General features: G+C 33.1%; 1 protein-coding gene across 1 annotated transcript in view; it reads right to left on the reverse strand.

Moving 5' to 3' along the window:
- Positions 1-12158: 12158 nt before the first annotated feature.
- The window catches only part of LOC145671055 (5-hydroxytryptamine receptor-like), a 69716-nt gene continuing 59984 nt past the window's right edge, over positions 12159-21890 (reverse strand). The window contains exon 2 of the mRNA XM_081739743.1: positions 12159-12981. Within this exon, the coding sequence (XP_081595869.1) occupies positions 12159-12981 (823 nt within the window). The remainder of the gene's footprint in view (positions 12982-21890) is intronic.

The raw sequence follows: 21890 nt of genomic DNA on the forward strand, positions 1-21890 counted from the left end.
TCAAATATTTATAATTTTCGGCGATTTTCGAGCAACCACTTTCACCATTTTTGGACCACTTTAGATGGATTGACCCTATTAGTTTTGCGTGTTTCATATAATACATTTACAGCTAAAAAGACTAAATTTTAAAAAGGTAATATCATTATGCAAATATAATTGTAAAGCTTATACAATCAAGGCTTTGTTATATACGTCTTTACGTACATAGTGTATATACACATCATAAATTAGCGTGATAGTTAGCAATTAACTTACTTGTGATTAAAGTACCTTGCAGATGTTCCATGGTCTCGTCCTCAACGCTACTGAAACAAGGCTTAACAGCTCAAAATGGGAAGCTGCCCAAATGTAGTGGTACTTCTCTATAAGAGTGTCTAATATTCAACGGAACATGGGTGTCCACGATGTGGAAAGTTAACGTAATTCAAAATCAGAATGTGTGAGATAAGAGAGAATATGGTACGTAAGCGTGCTATATTATTACTTTCTCTTGGCAGCTTCTACGCAATGACAAGCTGAAGCAAGTTAGTTAGGACAAAGTAGTAGGAGAAACTAAGCCCTCTTAACCATTTGCGAGGAACGGAAAACCTAATTTAAAGTTAATTCTGCTGCATAAAGCAATTGTATAGTGTAGCATTCTTAAGTTTCATTAAAACTGAATTCTAAGCTACACTATTGATTATAATTAGAAACGCATTAAGAACTCCTAAAATTAAAATTGCTCGTATATATGCAATTTTCATATATGGAAAATCAATATGAGGAAGATTGTAGCCTCTAACTATTTCTCGACAAAGTCAAAGCAAATTAATACTTTTTAAACCTAGAGCATATTCTTCCTCGTTGTACTTAATTAATCATGTCAATGTCAGGTCAGAATGATATTTTATTTCATGTTAATGACTTGATTTTAGTCATAATCATTTCTCCACTGACTTTTAGAAAATGTATTATTTTGTTATTATACTGTAAATACTTGTTATTTAGGAATTATATTGTAGTAGATGTTCGCAAAATATGATGTTGCGAACATAAATTTATTGGTTGGTTGATTGATCTAGGTATTATATTTTTTAGCACTGAGGCATCATGGGACCTACTGTTTAAAGTTCACTCCAAACTAATACTTAGCTTTGTATCTGAAACAAGTACTACCGTAGGAATACATTCCTGAAATACGCATGGAGGATGTAGGTTCATTGCCCACTCGGCCATGAATAAGGCAGTGGGCATACATTTATCTTTTATTAAAATTTCAAGCATGAGACAGAAAACATGAAGAATAAATGCTTATCAGGAACTGTATAGGTGGTAGGTAGATGCTTTACCAGCCACCCCAAGGCTGGAATGTATAATGTTCGAAAGAAATACGACGTTCAAGTCTAAATAGAAATCTACGAGTTCGTATAGAAAGCTTTCCAAAGAACTTTAAATATTTAAGTTTGAATAGAAATTTAGAAGTTTGAAGAGAAGGTTTTCAAAGAAATATAAGTGTTCAAGTCTGAACAGGAATCTAGATAGAGTTTGAATAGGATGTTTCGAAAGTAACATAAGTGTTCAAGTTTGAACATAATTCTAGATACAGTTTGAATATAATCTTTCTGAAAGTAACATAAGTGTTCAAATTTGAACAGAAATCAAGATACAGTTTGAATATGTTTTTGAAAGTAATATAAGTGTTCAAGTTTGAACAGAAATCAAGATACAGTTTAATAGCATGTTTTAAAGTAACGTAAGTGTTCAAGTTTGAACAGAGATCTATAAAAATTTGAATAGAATGTTTCTAAAAGTAACATAAGTGTTCAAGTTTGAACCGTAATCTAGATAGACGTTGAATAAAATGTTTTTCAAAGTAACATTAGTTTTCAACTTTCAATAGAAATCTACATAAGAGCTGGGATAGAAAGCTTTCGAAAGTAACATAAAAGTTCAAGCTGGAGTAGAAATAAAGATTCGAGACTAAAGTGTAAACTTGCAAGAGTGATATAAGTGTTCAAGGTTGAATAGAAACCTAACTACAAGTTTGAGTACAAAAACTTGATACTTCGATTTAAAAGATAAAAAATACGATAGGCACTGATGTGCTGACCACAAGTTCCCGAATTTCAAGGGTGTCTGACTACCCATACCCCTTGTGGATTTCAGCACAAAGGAAGCAAGTTTATGAAAAATAAATAACAATATTATTAATTAATTATAATTTATTGAATCATGACTCGGTCTCTCTCTTTCTTGTCACAGTACATAATGTGAAATTTTCGGGAAGAACAGTTATGTATAAATGTCATCACATTATTTTCATTGATTTTGCCACAATAATAACAAATATAAGTATACCATATTATAATTTTTTATATATATACAAGACTGATGGTTAACATATCAGTATTTTTGTCTGGTATAAGACCACCACATACTTGGGGCTCAGTAATATGTAGAGGCATATCCAGTGTAGCTGATATGTTGTAAATATATACAATACATACAATATCAAGCAAACAAACAAACGAATAAGCGAAAACCACATGTTTACAAATATAAATATGATTGTGTTTCTCTTTGAAGAAAACTTAATATTATTAAGACAAACAATGTAGAAAATGTTTTCATTTGATATAAATAAACAATATTTTGATTCAAACAGCAATATCATATTCTGGTCAGTAAACAAAAAATAATTTTATAGAATGTTATGTAACTCGTATGTACAAATATAATACATATATTGTATAGGAATAACGTTCATAAATATATAAACAGTTATGTATATTGAGAAAATATTACCAATCATTTGTCTATATACAATTTACACTATATTAAATGTATTTTATATACACATTATAATAACTTTATTGATCATTATAGGTAGAAAATATATGTATATATTTGTCTGATAGATAGCATAATCACTTATTCCAAAAATTATATCATAAAGATATAACAAGTCGTTATCACTTATTAGGTTTCTAGATATATTTTTCGCAATTAGTGACGTGCACTTTGATATAAATATATATAATAACACTCTTTTATGTATACAATATAAGCAGACATTCATATCTAACATATAGCACCTTTTAAGTAAAACAAGTTCGTTAATTACTGGTTATTATTATTATTATTATTTATATTATGTTTACTATTTTAATAAATTGAATATTGTGTTGGTACAAATTTCGGCGTGCTGTTTTATTTATTAATGTACTGCCATGTTCAAAACAATAAATATCCAGATGTCTGTTTAGAAACTGTTATTGTAATAACTAAGAATATTTCAACAAACAAACAAATATTGTTCGTCTCTTAATCGCCTTTGTTGAAAGCCGATGTGTCACAAAAAAGGCTACTTAGTAGATTGAATAGAGAAAACTTTCGATGGGAATATTGGTGTTCAAGTTTAAGTACAAAGCTACCTATGGCTTTAAATAGATTTTTAAAAAAATAGAATGGTCAAATCAGCACATAACGCTAATTACGAGTTTGAACAAAAAGTTTTCGAAACTATTGTAGGTCTTCAGATTTGAATAAACGACTTGTTGTGTGCTTGAAAAAAAAAAACATATTTTGAAGCTAATATGTGTATTCAAGTTTGGATAGAACTCTACTACGACCTGGAAATGAAAGCTTTTAAAAGTATTATGAGTTTTCAAGTTTCAATATAAAGTTGGTTACAAGTTTTAAACTTTTTAAGGTAACACAAACTTTGAATACACTACTTAGACACTAATATACTAGTACAAAGATACATATAGAGTTAGAGTTTTAATAAAAAATTACTCAAAAGAAACGCGTGTGCTCAAATTTCTTTTTGGACATGACACTACATATATAGAAGACAAATAGTTTGATTTATATACAAGTATTTGAAATTTCTAGATGAAACAGCAGAAATTTATTTAGCCAAAATCAACTGATTAATATTACAGTGCAGCATCTCCAAAGCTATAGTACGATTTTAAAGGTCCTATAGTTGCAAACATACTTCCATGAAACATACACAGGTTTAAAAACAACTTGAAATTTTTTCGTGAGATTTTTTTCTGTTGTTCAAGTTTTCCAAAATTGCTCAAGTTTTTCGCTCATAAAAAATTTACATGATCAATCGTCTTGGAGTTTCGAAATTTGGATTCTGTGTAACAAAATACGTAGAATCCGTATCCTGGGGCCCATTGCACATAACTTTTATTTGTGTGTGTGTGTGTGCCTGGTATTCTTAACTTTCTAGAACATCCTACGTTCTTTATTATTAAATCAAATAATATTTACTCTATCAATTAATGCTACTAACATTAAAAGATAGAAATTACAGTATTGTTATTCCTACGTTCGAATTTAGAATAGTTTTGACATGCCTGTGTAATGTTTTGGATATATGCAACCTTTCTGTACGAAACAAGCAACAATTTAACTTGCTAACATTAATTCAATTTAGTAATGGCTTCTAAATTTCAGTCTTGTTATGTCGCTAATGTCTCTTACTGCATCAATAAATAGCTCTTTTAAACGTAGCCATAATTTTGCAGACACTTTACATCTACACAAACCGCATAAAGGAATGATCGATAAGCATTTCTCCAAACTCTCTTCTAATTTTGCCAAAATTTTATATGTTGCTTGCACTTAATCATATTGTCATAGGAGCAAAATATATAATGAATATCCAATGAATACCCATATAGAATTTGTTTTTAGATGTATGTACTATTTAGGCTTCTTTCAAAGTCTTGATTTTTATGTTTTGAAATAAAATCTTTTCACCTTTAGTGATACATTTTGTATAGTTTGAAATGCTGGAAACAATTTGATGATAAAATGGTTTGAAACGTTGAAGTAATACTTTGTTTTATTTCCTACTCTCTTTAAGGAAAGTAAGTCATCCTAAAAGACGTAGGAGGAAAGGACAATACACTTTTATAAACTTGTCTAATGTTCAGAACCGATCCCAATAACACAATATGTCAACGGGATGTCCATATATCCCATAGTTGTCCTGGCACATTCAGGCTCATAATACAAACTTGAAGGATAAAGGAAATATCTACAGGATTTCCGTTAAATTTCAATGGAATATGTCCGCCAAAAGACAGTATTTTAATGTCCAGAATTCATCCTGTGATTATTATGCAGATATATCGGAAATGTTTAGAAAGAATCGAGCAGGAAACTCGTTTCCAAGACATAAGCAAACATTCAAATTTCTTTTGGAAGTCTAGGGGACGTACAATCTATGTCAGTGGACGTCTTATTGGGTTTCGTGATATCACGAGATTGACGTTTCTAGAATGTCCAAAAAATCTGTCTGCTGTGTGAGAATATACAAGTTGATTCTCGACTTACGTGCTCCCTCGTGGCTAAGGGTTAGCGTATGTGTCTTTGGTGGAGGAGACCCGGCTTCGATTTCCGGCGGGAGCCCATGTGGTTCGAATTTCGCATTCAGGTGTTATGTCCAAGCCTCTGCTAAAGAGACGCTGAACTAAAAGAATAAACCAAAGCGAAAGCTTCTCGACTTTACATTTTTCAAAGAACTGTAGAATTCGAAAGCATCCATGTAACTCACTCATTTACGAAAGTTTTATTGTCTTTTCATTTTACTTTATACAGTTTTAACTCCTAGGTATCATTATTATAATTTGAGCAAAATAAGAAACGTACTCTATTTAGAGAAAGACGTGTTACCATACTACCACATAGTAAGTATTCCACTCAGGTATTCTTTACAACTCTCTAACTAAAGCGTAGTTATAAAGAACATCGCAGCACATACTCATGAAGTGATACCATGGTAACATCCTTTTCTAAATGTCATGAAATTCGTTTCTTATTTTGCCCCGTGTACACTAATCATCATTGTGAACGAGATATAGAAACAAGGAATAAGAATAACGAAAGAAGTCCTAAAGAAGAACAAGAAAATGATATTGTGTTGATCGTTACATAAATAATTGGAAAATAATTAACGCGTACTTTGTTTGGAATGTGGTACTATCTGCAATCTAAGTGTTAGCAATAAGTACAAATAAGGGAGAATGTCACCTGAGATTCAAAATATTAGTATGAAGAAGAATCAAGAAAATTAAATAAGAGAAGTAAAAACTAGTATGAAAATCTTCGCAAATGCTCGTGAGAAACGAACAATCATGAAAACAAGCTACTTAAGATATTACTAGAGAATAAATTTCCCATTAGGTTGATTAAAGTGTACCTTCCATTTTCAGTAGCCAAGACTATATGAAACTGGATCTATTATTTAAAGCAGGGCAAGAATCATTAAACGGAATTTTAATCCTAGCCCAATCTTACAACTGGTAATCCCAAGTTAGTCATTTGCACATTTGTGTTATCAAGAATGAAATAGGAGATAAGATGTGGATGTTAAGCAGATTAGAGGTGATAAGAAACCACATTAACGAAATGAGGTTTTATTCTCAAACGAAGAGACAAGCAAAGACTGTACCTGTATTGGAGCTTATGAGTTTGACTATACCTTGTCGGAAAATTACTGCAAAATACTTATTCTTGTGATTTGTACCATTATATTCCAGAGCACAGTTTTTTTTTTTTTTTTTTTTTTTTTTTTTTTTTTTTTTTTGCAAAGCTGCGTTTTAATATCTAGATTGGTTGGATAAAGCACGTTTCTATATTACCAATTTCTTTGAATCTTTCGATTACACATTTTTATACCAAAACAGACTAATTGAAATTTCAAAATCTTTCACTTTAACGTCCCACGATTATCTCTTCAAGTTAAAGGAGAAGATGATTAAGGCAAATGAATGATAATAAAAGAAATGATGGAATGAGAAAGTGAAAAGAAGGAATACGCCGAGAAAATCAACGGACACGATGTTGTCCACCACAAACTTACTTGACCGGGGATCGAACTAAGGGCCGTACGAACCAGAGGTAAGCCACCGTGTTACCCTTGAGAATACAAGTATTACCCACAAACGTAGACTAAAGGATTACACCTCCAGCTTACAAAGATAATGAAGAGAATTTCATTTTCATATAACATGCAATATAAAGTTATAAGTACCAGTTCTCTCGAAAACATGATATTTATTGGATTTTTCGTATCAAGTTTTCCCCTTTTCAATCATTTTGATCATAATATGTATAAATATATTCTGTTATATAAATAATTTTTAATTTTGTTTGTTTGTGCCTCTATAGAACCTGAAAGAAAATTATGAATGACGGGTTACATAAAGGTAAATACATACTTATTCCTTGTCCGAAAATCAAATTCTTTTCACACATCTCTAAAATTGAGGAACATTTTGGAAACTATGCAAAACAAATATTTCAAAACAAGTTATCCCTCTTTCGAATTGTTTGAATACATTCCCCAATTAGGAGAGATAGGAAAGAATCATACAACTTTTCTTTTAATATATATATATATATATATATATATATATATATATATATATATATATATATATATATATATATATATATATGTGTGTGTGTGTGTGTGTGTAAGTATGTATGTATGTATGTATATATACATACATGTCATTAACCAACTTCGAACAGGTTATTTACTTGTTTAAAACGTTATTAAATTTGAACTTTGAGCTGTAAACAATTCTGTTATGTAACCGTAGTCACGCTCAAGAATGTATGGTTGCCTATATTAATAACTTTAACGCATTGAAGTAATATAAACAACTAGTGATGTCCTGATGCGAGATCTTTGATGGCATCGAACTCGCATACAGGAAAAATTATAGTACGAAACAATCAAAGTTCTTCGGAATTTCATAATATATCAAAGGTAAGTCATTTTCTTTCTTCTTTTACCCCGTAACAGTCAATAATATAATGTGGTTATGTACTTGTAATAACATTGGGTGAACAGGTATAAGCATTGTATTTACCAAAGAATATTACCTATAGAATTGTCAAACTGTTATTAAGTTTGCTTATTTATTGAACCATATGTTTATGAGTTGTTGAAAATTTTAACAAAATTATGTAACGTATAAGTGTGACACCTTCGCAAGACAACTGTTTGGTTGTGGAGGGAGTAGGTCTACTTTGCCTGGGTTGAAATAGTTATGATGTCAATTATTGCATAAAAGAATCCTTACTCACTGTTAAAAGGAACAATAGGCCTATCTCCCATACAAGTCGCACGTTATTTATCGATATTCTATACAAAAAATATATATTTGTAAATGGGTTCACGTTCAATTTAGCAGGAGAGTTACGTATATCAGCTGACTGAAACTTGTGGAATACGCAATCTTGGAAGAGAATAGCTCGAATTGAACGCTACAATCGAGAGCACACTCAAATCAACACAGCGCAATAGTGAAGAGCATCTCTAGGGGTTTATATTATCTCAGAGGTTTAACGTAATTAATCATGCATTCGTTGAGATGTTTCGAAGCCGTGTGGCGTTGGATAAAGAAGTTTAGAAACGAAGAAACAGAAGAAATTACAGATAAACCGAGAAGTAACCGGCCAACAACATCAGTTACAAATACAAATCGAGAACGTGCTGATTAATTGATTCGCGAAGACAGACGCATTACAAATCAGAATGTGACTGAACGTCTTGCATGGCTCTGGCCAAGGAATAATTGCTGACTTGGGATATCATAAAGTCACAGATTCAATGACCTGGATAAAGTAAAAACCGATTCAAATTCATTGATCAAGAAGCAAATCCCTGATTTTTTCAAAACGGGTTTGGTGCCTGGGTTCGACCATGGCAGAAATGAGATCAAAATCATGAAGATTACCTTGAACGATAGTTTTCTCTAGAGGATAGTTCGGGCTATGATCTGTAATACCTTTTGCTGTTATATGTTCATTAATAGATATTTTATGCCATAGTAGCATTACTTTTTGATCCACGAGTGAAAACAGTTTTTGTAATCTTTGTTATTGCATGCCTTGGTGGTTCAACTAAACACATTTTATCCCGTAAAATGAAATCTTTAGTTTTGAAGTCCTGCAGTCGCCACTTGATACTAAAAATATTAATATAATATGATAAAATAAGTAAAGAAATTGAAGAGAGAAGAAAATAGACAGAATGAAGAACAATGCGAAAATGCTGTTGTATTATTTTGTACATAACCATCTCCCATGTCCTGTAATGTTATTATAATCTTTCAACAAACAGTATTACTGAATCAGCTGTACAATCCTAAAAATTAATATTTTGTTTTGTTCTTCAATTATCTTATTACTTATTTATATTTTGAGTTTCATATGTTCTATGACCTTCTGTTTAGGCTAAAAGAGACTATGAAAATTGATTTTGACAATAATGAAAGAACAATATATAACACCATGTGCGGAACTGGATTCGAACCCGCAACAGAAATGTCTTGTGATGCTAAACTAATACTTTAGACCACTGTGCGTGCCAATTTTACGAAAATATTTTAGGAACGTTTACCGAGAATCTCTCCTACATTACAATTTCGTAATCAAAATCTCATTTAGTACAAAATTAAATCCTTGAACACGAACGCACTCCAAAACACGAATGATCGTGATTTCTTTCAAGAAACAACTTCATGTTAAAAAATATATTTAATCTTCTTGTGTCACGTTATATGGTTTATCACCTGACTCTTGAATATTAAACTCCACTTGACAAATTTACCAAAGAAAAGATTCATGTGCGATAAGCACAGTAAAACACCAACAAGTGAAATATGCGTGAGAGTACTCCAGCCTTGTTTCATTTCAGAATTACTGGACAGATTTCAATGAATGAAACTCTCAGAAATGTCTTTGGTTAGAATCTCATGATGTTTATAACTTTTTCGGTTTGGGATGCTGAAAGTTGATCCAAAGAATAGAAACTACACCAATGTATGTAATAAGTAATTAATAATATTTTATTTCTTCAATAATTTTTATTGTAGAACTGTATCCGAAACGGGGTGAACTAGTTCGTTCTTGAAGTTTGCGAAACTGTTTCAGCTAGGTATCAATCTTAAAATTGGGCTCCCTCGTGTCTAAATTTTTAACGTACACACCTTTGGTGTGCAAGACCCGAGCTCTACTCCCGGCACAAGCTCGTCTGTTAAGTTGTAGGTTCCCATCTCATATAGACTCGCTACTGAAAGGAGTCTATATTCGCGTCTCGTGTGGCGCGGAAAGATGATACTCAACGTCAACAAAACAAATAAAGTAAATTGCTATACGCCTCTATGCTATAACCACTGCGCACGATATTACTTGTTTTATATGAAAAGGGAACGCTGTCTTTTCATTCTGCATGGTATTTATACTATCAACTATAATAATAACGTTGTTCTTGGTTTAATAACGTTATTCTTACGGCAACGTTTCTATAAATATTTCTATTCTATTCTTACTTCATACTGGTTGCAACTATTTGTGATAAATTTAATTTCGATAGATTATACGTGGAACTCAAACGCAGTTCTTCCTATAGTTGAACAAACTCTATTTGTATTTTAAATTACTGATTAAAGTGTGATACTCAAACTGCTTGCTTAAACAATGCTTCAGCAAGTGTCCATTGAGAAATCATTCTAAGACAGTAGAAGTATTGTGTATAAGGCAAGGATGTTATTAAATAGAGTATCTGTCCATATGTATCTTCATCCTATTAACTTAATGAAGACAAAAACAATCGAATACTGGAACGTCTGATTGGTTACTTTCTTTTCCGCCAGGAATTGCATTGCGAGCTAATTGTGATCTTATTGGGTGGAGCGGGCTGAGTGTGCATGTTGAAAGTATGACGTATGGTTTTACGATTTTGTTGTATTGGCAGATCCTCAACATCCTTGGTATAAGAGACGGTGAATAATGAAAGAATTGGTGGAATAATACTCGTAAATGTAGAAGAAAATTGGGGAAGGGGATACAAATGTTGATATGTTGATGCACGTTGCCACACACTGTTTTTTATCATTAAATTTATTCATGAGTTTCCAACAAATTATTTCAGAGGATAAGTTGGTTGGTTTTAGAATTTATCATCCCTTTCACCAGTAAGGTTATATGAAAAATTAATCTATAGAAGTGTGGAAACCTAACTACAACAGCTCACATCGGGAATTGAAACTGACTCTCCTACACCAAAGATATCTCGAAGACAAATTTCAGAGGGAATATGTTTTTAAAAGAAGAGGGAAACAAGAAAACTAACTATTTCAAAATGCCTTCTGTCTAGTGTAAGTAGAGAAATTTGATCCATTTTGGCCATTCATATTATCCTGTCATTGCTTTTCCCTTAATTTATTGTTTTGGGAATCTTCATTCAACAGCATATATAGTATAAAATGACATTGTTAACATATTACCTACAATACCCGTAAGATTAATATAAAGTTAAATTCTCCATGTTCCAAACATTGATATTTTTCAATACTTTTCTATTGATAATTTTACAATTCATCATAATTCAGTTTTACTGGGAAGAACATTTTGATATTCCTGATGCTATACTGAAATTCCCGTCAAAAGTATTGTAATGACTGTATTGTAAAGTATTGTAATTATCCACAATCTTGTGTACCCATATCAATCTTGTAACGTCATGCATGTGCTAATATTTGGTTCATTGTTCGTTTAATTTTGAACGTTATTTGTTTCGTTATTATTAGTTATATAAAGAGGCATTATTCTCAATCTATACCATGTAACATGTAAAGAGAACTTGGAATTTGGTCCGAACCCATTTTAAGCAACAGAAGATAAAGAAGAAAATGCTTGTCATTTCTTCATTATGTAAGATAAAAGTATGGAACGATTATGAACTTAGAAAGTAAGTTTTAAAACAAATTATTATTCCACGACTCAGCAAGTAGAATAATAATCCGAGTACTTACTAAATATTTTGTTCTAAGTGGAAGCTAAATATAAATTTTATTTGCTAAGTTCCCTGATATGGAAGATTTAGGTTTTACTGAAGAAATGCATTCAAATACTATGAACATGTAGGTGGCAAGCTTAGGGGTGCTCAAGAAATGCATTCAAATACTATGAACATGTAGGCGGCAAGCTTAGGGGTGCTTTAAGCTACCGTACCTTTCAGGCATTCATTGGAGTATTAAATACATGTAAAATATTTTGATTCCTAAATTTGTCAGCAATATTCTGTGTAGAAATGCTTATATTGAACATTCCTGGTAGAAAGTAACTGTTTGCTCTCATTGCATATACCTGACACCTAAACGTCTGTTTCGTCTCTTAATACTTCGTTTCCCGCACAATATTCTTTTAAAAGCATGCCTGAATTCTGGACTAAATATGGTATAGATGATTGGATTTAAAGTACTATTAAAATAACCTAACCAAAGAAAGAATGCGATCATGTACGGACTGAAATAGTTCTCGCTGTAATGCGGTAAAAGAAGAGCCATGACGAAAAATGGCAACCAACAAATGACAAAGACACCAGTGATAATGGCTAAAGTCTTGGCCGCTTTCCGTTCTCTTTTAGAATCAGCGGCGTCTTTGGATTTTCTCTTCGGGTGATGTGATGTGTGTCCCATCATTTGCTGTGAATGCGTTGGAATGACACTACTTCCACAGTCCATCGTCGGAGGATCGGGAGTTAAGCCGTTGGCAAAAGAAGTCTTTTCGGGGCTTGTATTTGTTGAGGACACTGTGGTGAAAGCTGTAGTCTCGGAAACGGTTGGTGGAGGTCTATTTGTCACATTCTTAGGGTTAGTACCAATCCTCCTTCGGATTCGCTTCCGTGCAGTCTGGAATATTCTCCAATACAAAAATAATATGAATGCTAAAGGTACGTAGAAGGAGGACATTGTTGCAAATATTTGATAACTAACGTCTTGACTAACTAAACACGTCATATTCACAGACACACGTTCTTCCCACTTGGGGTCCTTCCATCCAAACATTGGTGCTACCGAGACGAATAAGGCAACTGACCACACTATGAAAATCATTAGTCCAATTCTTCGGGGATTTCTTCGGTGGATGTAATCTATATCGGTTACAGCCCAGTACCTGGAAAAATAAAAAGAACGAGCACTATTAGAAAAAAGAAAAGCAATAGCTTATTAATACAGTATCAAATATTAACTTTCACCAAAATAGCTGGGTGACAGAGGGTTAATAGGATATAGGTCAAAAATTATGACTAACTGTTGAACTTTCAACTCTTAATTTTTTTTTTCAAAGTGCAATGTCGTCCTAAGACGACACATACCAATTGATAGATCATACAGAGTGGAATTTGAAAACAACAAGTTTAACCCGGAAACGGTCGGCAAGTAAGCGTAGCGATCACGCTTGTTTATGTTTCCGTTTGAAAGTTGCCCTCGTATGGTCACAGGCCTGAGGCGCAATCTAGCTGTCTCTTGATGTGTCTAGTGTGTGGGATTCTACGTACAGTCAAGTTTCCATTCTCTTCAGTTGGAGTAGCACTTCCGTAATGTATATAACTATGAATTAGAGGTCTGCACGGGCCGGAATTTTTAGCCCGAGCTCGACCTAGCCCGTGGATTTATAATGTGAGACCCGAACCGAGTCCGAAATACTGTATTTTTTAGTCTTTAGGCCCAAACTCGTGAGACAATAAAATGAGCCCGAAATAAGCCCGAATTATACAAATTTAATAATTAACGCAAATTTGGATTTTTATTTACAGCAATTAGAGGTTTAATTCTTCAGTTGTGCTTTAAAAGTTCTCCAGGAAGAGCAGTCCAATAAATATTATTGTGCAGCATAATTACAAGGTTAGGCTGAAAAATATGGTTGTATATTTAAACATTTACGGCCCGGGCCAGAAGGGATATATGCTTTGTAGACCCGAGGCTAGCCCGCAGGCCGGGCCGAGCTTAAGCCCGCGAAATCGGCCCGATCCCGTGCAAACCTCTACTATGCATAATTTGTGATTCCCACGCCCACCTTTCGACCGACAGTGTGAGTGATTTCTCCGAGATCATAGGTAACAACAAGGAATAGGTTCAACTGTCGTTTCCAAAAGAAAAAGAAAAAGAAAAAGAAAAGAAAAGAAAAAAGAAAGAAAAACAACTGTACGATACCTTTGAAGTGTTATTCTGTAGGAAAGACTCTGTCGGCATCTGCTGGAAGTGTAATGGGTGACATCAAGACAATGATGAGACATAAGGTAGAACAGTGTCTTATTGAACATATGAAGAGCATGTATTGAAAAACCCGCTCTAATTATGTAAATATTTTTTAAAATGAATATTTGTGTGATAATAATAAAAACTTAATTTTTACGTGATAATGATAATTACCTAAGTGTAGTTTATTATTTGTGGGATAATAAAAATTTATTTGATAAAAACTTTGATAATAAAAATAGATACAACTTGTAATAAGAAATGGTTTTATAAAAACACATTATAATTTTATTTGCTAAAATAATATTAATACTACTACTACTACCACTACTACTGCTACTACTACTACTACTACTACTACTACTACTACTACTACTAATAATAATAATAATAATAATAATAATAATAATAATAATAATAACAAAATGTCACAAATCAACACTCTACCGTTCCCTGGTTAAGCGTAAATTATCATGTGTAATTTTCGATAAAATCGAGGACAAACTATAGCACTAAAACGTGTATCCTTTATCACCAATAATAATAGATAAATTTTATTCTACTTAAACCTAGACCTATTATTTATTTATTTGTTTGTTTGTTATATATGTAAAAACAATCTGCACGTTGTTAACTAGCAGATTTTATCATTATTTGTATGTTTGAACTCTCCTAAGGATGACACACATATTCCTTAGACCAGGGTTTCGGAACCTGGAAGTCGCAACCCCTAGGACGGGTCGGGAGAGGGTTTCATAGGAGTCGCGAAGTTAAGCGGAAGAGATAAATATAATTAGAATCTAATACCAGAAAATATTTTTAAATATTATTTTAAATTTTGTCCTGATACGCATATTTTTTTTATTTTTATACATACTGTTAAGAACAACAAGAAATAAGTCTACTAAACATTTTCAACAAATGCAGAGTTGTTTAACAAATCAATTTAAATTAAAGACATACGATATGAAACTAATGATAACTGTATACTGGAATACAAGGAAAATACAAATGCAACAAAACCTGCATATTGAAATACAATTAAAATTGAAAGCTAATGAGATACTTGAGTATGGTGTGATTTCACCAGTGTGGCAATGTTCGGTTCAATCTTCGTGACGCGCATTATCAAGTCATTTAAAATACTCAATAACTTTTTTTTAACAACTGTCCAAGTTCTTTTAATCAAAATTAGAAATCGTTTTATATTTTTATCATATGACCCAAAATTGAGGGAGTTATGAAGTTTTAAAATTTTCAAACGGCCTCCATTTTGCAACAGTATGACGGATCTGATTTGATATTTATAATATGAATGAACTGATCGAATTTGGTTTTAATCCATTCGATTTTAGAAAAGTTACTGTATCCACTATATACAAGAAATGGATTCTACTATTATAGAAATAGATGGATTTCGTAAGGTCTCCGCAAGACGTAGGCCTATATTAAAAGTCCCACACAAGCTTATTACAAATCAGAAATTATAAGGAGGTTGCTGGCAAGAGGATGTGAAAACTAGAGGTCATGATAGAAATTAGGTTGAGAACCACTGTCTTAAAGTGACACACATATGCTCTTACCATTGGTATACTTATATTGCATTTAACAAAATCACTACATGTTTTAGAGAATCAACATGAAAGTAGCACAAATAAACAAAACGTATTACATTGATTTATTATCGTATACATACAGTGTTATCTCTCTCTCTCTCTCTCTCTCTCTCTCTCTTCCTCTCTATATTTAATCACAAAGATATGCGAACAGATATATAGAGAGAAAAGGGAAGAAGAGGAATAAAGGGAGGTGGTTTTGTGGTATTTTTCATTTTAATTTGTTATTTGATTTGTTATTAAGTACTTTTATTAGCTTCATTGTTAGTTATTAGGAACATAATTGTTAAAACCAACTGCCTACAATAACCACATTACTCTCTCTTGTTTTTTAAACACAATAGTACAAATATCTCTTTGTAAAGGAAAGGTCACTTCAAAAGTACCTTTTACGATCATTACAGTCAAACACATATGATTTGTTTGCAACTGAAAAGCTTTATTTAAAGGTAACAGTTTGTGTTAATTTTGAACCTATTTTGTCGATAGCTAAATCGCAATTCTATTTACAAAGCAGTTAATAATATTTATGAAACGTTATTAAGAGGCAGCGCGAAACTAAAATCACATTGGCGAAAACGTTTTCTCTCTCTTTAAACTTAGAAATAAAAGTTACCCGATGTCTTAATTGTTTTATACAATAATTTGTATATTCGGTAAGTTTTCTTCGAGTAATTTGTAGTTATAAATCATCAATTTTTACGGATATGACTTCATCTTGACTTGTCTACTACAATTATATTTATGAACATTCAATTAAATAAATGTAGCTCCAATTTTCAGGATAGATCATGAAGCCTCAAAAGTTGTACATGGAGTGCGGTGTTGCTCGCAGTCTTGTCTCATATAGCATCGCTGCTTAACGGGACTCGAAACTCAAACCAAGAAATCAAAATCGTAAATTTTGATAGAAATCTCGTCTCGTTCCAACTCTCACAAAATTCTTTCTCGTTTCCTCTAGGTTCTCGAAAAAGCTTTTCTAGTTCTCGTTCCAACACTCCCAAAATCTTTCTCGTCTCTTCTATATTCTCGAAAAGTTTTCTCGTGTTTTTTAACTCTCTTCTCTAGGTTCTCGAAAAAGCTTTTCTAGTCTCGTTCCAACGCTCCCAAAATCCTTTCTCGTCTCTTCTATATTCTCGAAAAGTTTTCTTGTGTTTTATAACTCTCACAAAATTATCTCTCTCTTCTCTAGGTTTTCGAAAAAGCTTTTCTAGTCTCGTTCCAACACTCCCAAAATCCTTTCTCGTCTCTTCTATATTCTCGAAAAGTTTTCTCGTGTTTTTAACTCTCACAAAATTATCTCTCTCTTCTCTAGGTTCTCGACAAAGCTTTTCTAGTCTCGTTCCAACGCTCCCAAAATCCTTTCTCGTCTCTTCTATATTCTCGAAAAGTTTTCTCGTGTTTTTCAACTCTCACAAAATTATCTCTCGTCTTCTCTAGGTTCTCGAAAAAGCTTTTCTAGTTCTCGTTCTAACACTCCCAAAATCCTTTCTCGTCTCTTCTATGTTCTCGAAAAGTTTTCTCGTGTTTTTTTAACTCTCACAAAATTATCTCTCGTCTTCTCTAGGTTCTCGAAAAAGCTTTTCTAGTCTCGTTCCAACGCTCCCAAAACCCTTTCTCGTCTCTATATTCTCGAAAAGTTTTCTCGTGTTTTTTAACTCTCACAAAATTATCTCTCGTCTTCTCTAGGTTCTCGAAAAAGCTTTTCTAGTTCTCGTTCCAACACTCCCAAAATCCTTTCTCGTCTCTTCTATGTTCTCGAAAAGTTTTCTCGTGTTTTTTTAACTCTCACAAAATTATCTCTCGTCTTCTCTAGGTTCTGGAAAAAGCTTTTCTAGTCTCGTTCTAACACTCCCAAAATCCTTTCTCCTCTCTATATTCTCGAAAAGTTTTCTCGTGTTTTTTTAACTCTCACAAAATTATCTCTCGTCTTCTCTAGGTTCTCAAAAAAGCTTTTCTAGTCTCGTTCCAACGCTCCCAAAATCCTTTCTCGTCTCTTTTATATTCTCAAAAGTTTTCTCGTGTTTTTTTTAACTCTCACAAAATTATCTCTCGTCTTCTCTAGGTTCTCGAAAAAGCTTTTCTAGTCGCGTCCCAACACTCAAAAATCCTTTCTCATCTCTTCTATGTTCTCGAAAAGTTTTCTCGTCTTTTTTAACTTTCACATAATTCTTTTTCATTTCTTCTAGGTTCTCGAAAACCTTTTCTCGTCGCGTTTCAACTCTTACGAAATTCTTTCTCGTCTCCTCTATGTTTTCGAAAAGTTTTCTCGTCTTGTCTCAATTAGCATATTGGTGTTCACAATTTACGCCTGGCGTTTTCGTAATTAGTCTTCAGAATCCCTTCGCGTCAGAAGAATTCCAGGCAGTGTGTGACAATATTCAAACCATATTTGTTATGACTTGCATATCTTTTAAAACGTTGATAAATGCTCTTTATTATTTTGGAAGAGTCACTTTTGCCAGTTTCTAGTTCTTATTCTATGAACTATGTAACGCTAAAACGGTGTTTGAGAGAGAGAGACTTAGATGAATTAATGTTGCTCACGTGACTTGAGAAATTTCTCGTATTGTCTTCAGTTTAAGAAAGATAATTTTCGTATTGACTCTCGTGTTACTTTCGAGACGAGACAATAAATTTCTCGTTTTCTAAACAATACTGGCATTGAGATAAAGGCTCCACATTTTCTTGTCTTCAGAACTCATAGAGAGAATATAAAGCTTGTTCGAGAGAGATGCTTCACTTCTTCATTATTGCCCATTTATCATCCCAAGTTACGTAAGGCTGCTGAATTTAGATTCAATTACAATATTGATGCCTTGTTTTTTTATTTATCAACAATATATCAAAAGATGTTTTTTATTTCAATAATTTTAAAAACTTAAACTATTTACAAAAAAATCAAGAGACGCCTCTTTTGCATACATGCTGTGGAAAGATGCCGCAGTTGCACAATATTTCTTAAAGTGTTTGAAAGGACCATAGAGGTACACAATTATGCTGACGCATCACTGACATTGCTAACTTTAAATAGTACTCAGTATTTACCTAATTACCTGAATAGTTTCAATATCATTACAAATGTTCTCCCTGTATATGTGTTCTAAAACAGTTTGCATAGTATTTTTGTTATATATCTTCGTAAAAAATCCGTTAAACATGCAAAAATGTAGATATCGAATTCTGTTTTTACTTTGAACAACACTTTATAATACTTTAATAATGTAATAATAAATGTAATATCTGATCTGAACTGATGAATTGAATAAAGAAAATTGGATTTACGGGATTGATTGAATTGGTAATTTATTTTCGTACTTGGAAAACAATCTACTCTTTAAGGTATTAAATCAACTTTGAGACACCGCCACTAAGATCCCTTCAACTACACCTAGCTTTGAGTCCTGCGTATTGTTTACTTTAAAAGCATTCTTTAATGCAGTGGTTTCCCATGTTGGCGTTAACGTCACCCAGGGGACGTTCTCGTTTTCTCGTTTCCAAAGGGAGAATGGAACAAAAAAAAGTGCGACTGGAGGGCGATAGATGATTCTGGGAGCGTTTGAGATTCGATGATCTATGATTTTTACTTATCACAGCCATTACGTATTTTCAAATTACTACTACTACTACTAGTACTAGTACTACTACTACTACTACTACTATTACTACTACTACTACTACTACTACTACTACTACTACTACTAATAATAATAATAATAATAATAATAATAATAATAATAATAATAATAATAATAATAATAATAATAATAATAATATTTTCCACTTCTCATCTGAGCACTGACTTATAAGACTGAGTAATATAGGAGCCATTCAAGTGAATCTATTAGATTAAGATGACCGGGGTTGTTCAGGGCAATCGCATCCATTCAAAGGGTACTAAGGTCCAAAAGGTTAATAATCATTATGTGAAGTACAAATATTTTAAGTTCCAAAGTGTTGCACATTATTTTACTTATCTCTTTTCTTTAAAACCTTACATAGTATTTTTTTTTATTTTTTAATACACCATTTGTAAAATGCAGAGTTGTCTTAGGTAGAGTTGTTCTGACGCGTGATTAGTGCTATACTAGAGTTCGACTAACACGTTTCCTTCAGTAGTCAGCCTTTAGTATGAAGCTAATCATCCATCAAAACTAATTTGCATAAGGCACAGTCAAACTTGGATAACTGGGAACTAGATAACTAACAAACCTCTATTAGGGGGTCTACTAGGTATCCTGTGCTTCAACACTACCCTATAAGTGGGATTGAGTTGGTGGTCATTTGCAATCCCAGTTATTCAGGTTTCACTGTACTTTCCTTTTCCGTAGGAAGAAAAATATAACTTTGCAAGTAAAGACGAAAGCAAATCAATTCGTAAGCAATTCTTTGGATAATTGACCCTAGGTTTCTACAAGTAATATATCGATTGTTAATGTCTTGGTTCAATAAAATAAGGAAAGGATATCTCGAAATAAAGTGTTCTTGGGATCGTTTGATATATGCCCATCCCTAATATTAAAACTGGATGGAATGCTGATCACGTTTCGTTATCTTTTTCTTTCATATTTACACCCGACAACATATTTATGCACAGTTTCTTCAGTACAATTGAGTACTGAAGTATTAAAATTGCCATCATATGATTTAATTTTTACTATATCATTAGAAGTGTATAATAATTATGGGTGTGCAAAGATTCCCTAATGGACATAATACGAAACCAATCACTTGAAAAGACACTTAAAATCCTTCCTCCTTAGCCCCGGCCTAACAATGGGGTATTTGAAGCCGGTATCGCCACCACAGCTTCAAGACAAAAGTAACGTTCAGTTGTGGATATGCCGGGTGAGGCCTTTAAAACTGTTGTTCGCCTCGAAGGGGGACATCCAATCATACCACACTCTTCGCCTCGACCATCCCCCGGGGCGGGAGTGGTGAAGTTGGAAATCTTAAATAGGAACTCCTACTTTTTATTGCATATTCGGATTCTCCGGGAAAAATACGTCTTTTGTATTGAACATTTTTTTCGTTGTCTGATGGATGGCGCCGTAGTCGTCAAAAATCAAAACGAGTAAACACCGTTGACAAATGATAAAGAAAATGTCCGAAATGATGACTATTTTTAACGATAGATTTTTTATTCATTCCAATTACCGTCTCTTAAGCACGTGCTGCGTTCATGCGTCAAAGTCCGTGGTTAGACTCTCGCTCTCTGTGTAACACTTGCAGTGTGTATTGCAGAAAACGGGCACCATTTCGACCATTTGTTTCAGTAAACAAGGGAGATATGTGAGACAAAGATATTTCCCTAGAACAAACACCTGATGATGAGAGGCAAACGGTTGACCTAAAACAAACACCTCGATGATGATAGGCAAGCGGACTCACCTGAAACTAACACCCTGATGGTGAGAGGCAAAGGAGACACATTAGAAAAGCATCCCGAAGGGAACAAACTATTACTACGTCCACGTTGTTGTTCCTAGGGAAGTTAAAACTACATTTTAATTGACTGATAAAACAAACCATAAATGCTTCCAACTGCTGTCCATTTCAGCGACATCTATGACAGAAATTACACCTGTAGACAAAGTAATAGTTCTGTTCTTGAGAATTAAGTGTCCTTTATATACAACATCGGTTTCTCATTACAGAGTTTAGTGTAACTTCCTTTCTAACCTCCAGAGATGGCGGTAAGGGAACCAATTATGGTGTCCTTTGATAGCATTTGGAAAGAGATCAAAACTATTACTTTTCCTAATCTAATGTATATTTCTTGGGATATTATTTTACAACTGTTTGTAACTCTTTTTGATTTTTTGCCGATTACAGCACCATCTATCACGCAACGAAAAAATGTTCAATACACGTATTTTTTTCCGAAGAATATGAAATATGCTATAAAAAATGGGAGTCCCTATTTGAGATTTCAAAGTTGACCCCCTCCCGCCCCCGGGAGATTGGGCAAGGGGTCGAGTGTGATATCGTTGGATGTCCCCTTTTGAGACGAACAGCTTTTGTTATAACATTATTAAAATCCCATTTGTAGTGTTCCAGATATTTCTAAAACCAGTTTGAAATGCCTCACCCGGTACTATGTTAAAGCTCTAAATGTAGGAATGTTTAATTCATGACTTTGAGAGCAAAATATTGGTGATTCGGCATCGAGTTTGGAAGCAGAAAGTACGCAACAACAGTGCTTGAA

This window comes from Thermobia domestica, chromosome 15, assembly GCF_964235325.1.
Source record: "Thermobia domestica chromosome 15, izTheDome1.hap1.1, whole genome shotgun sequence".
Lineage (NCBI taxonomy): Eukaryota > Metazoa > Arthropoda > Insecta > Zygentoma > Lepismatidae > Thermobia > Thermobia domestica.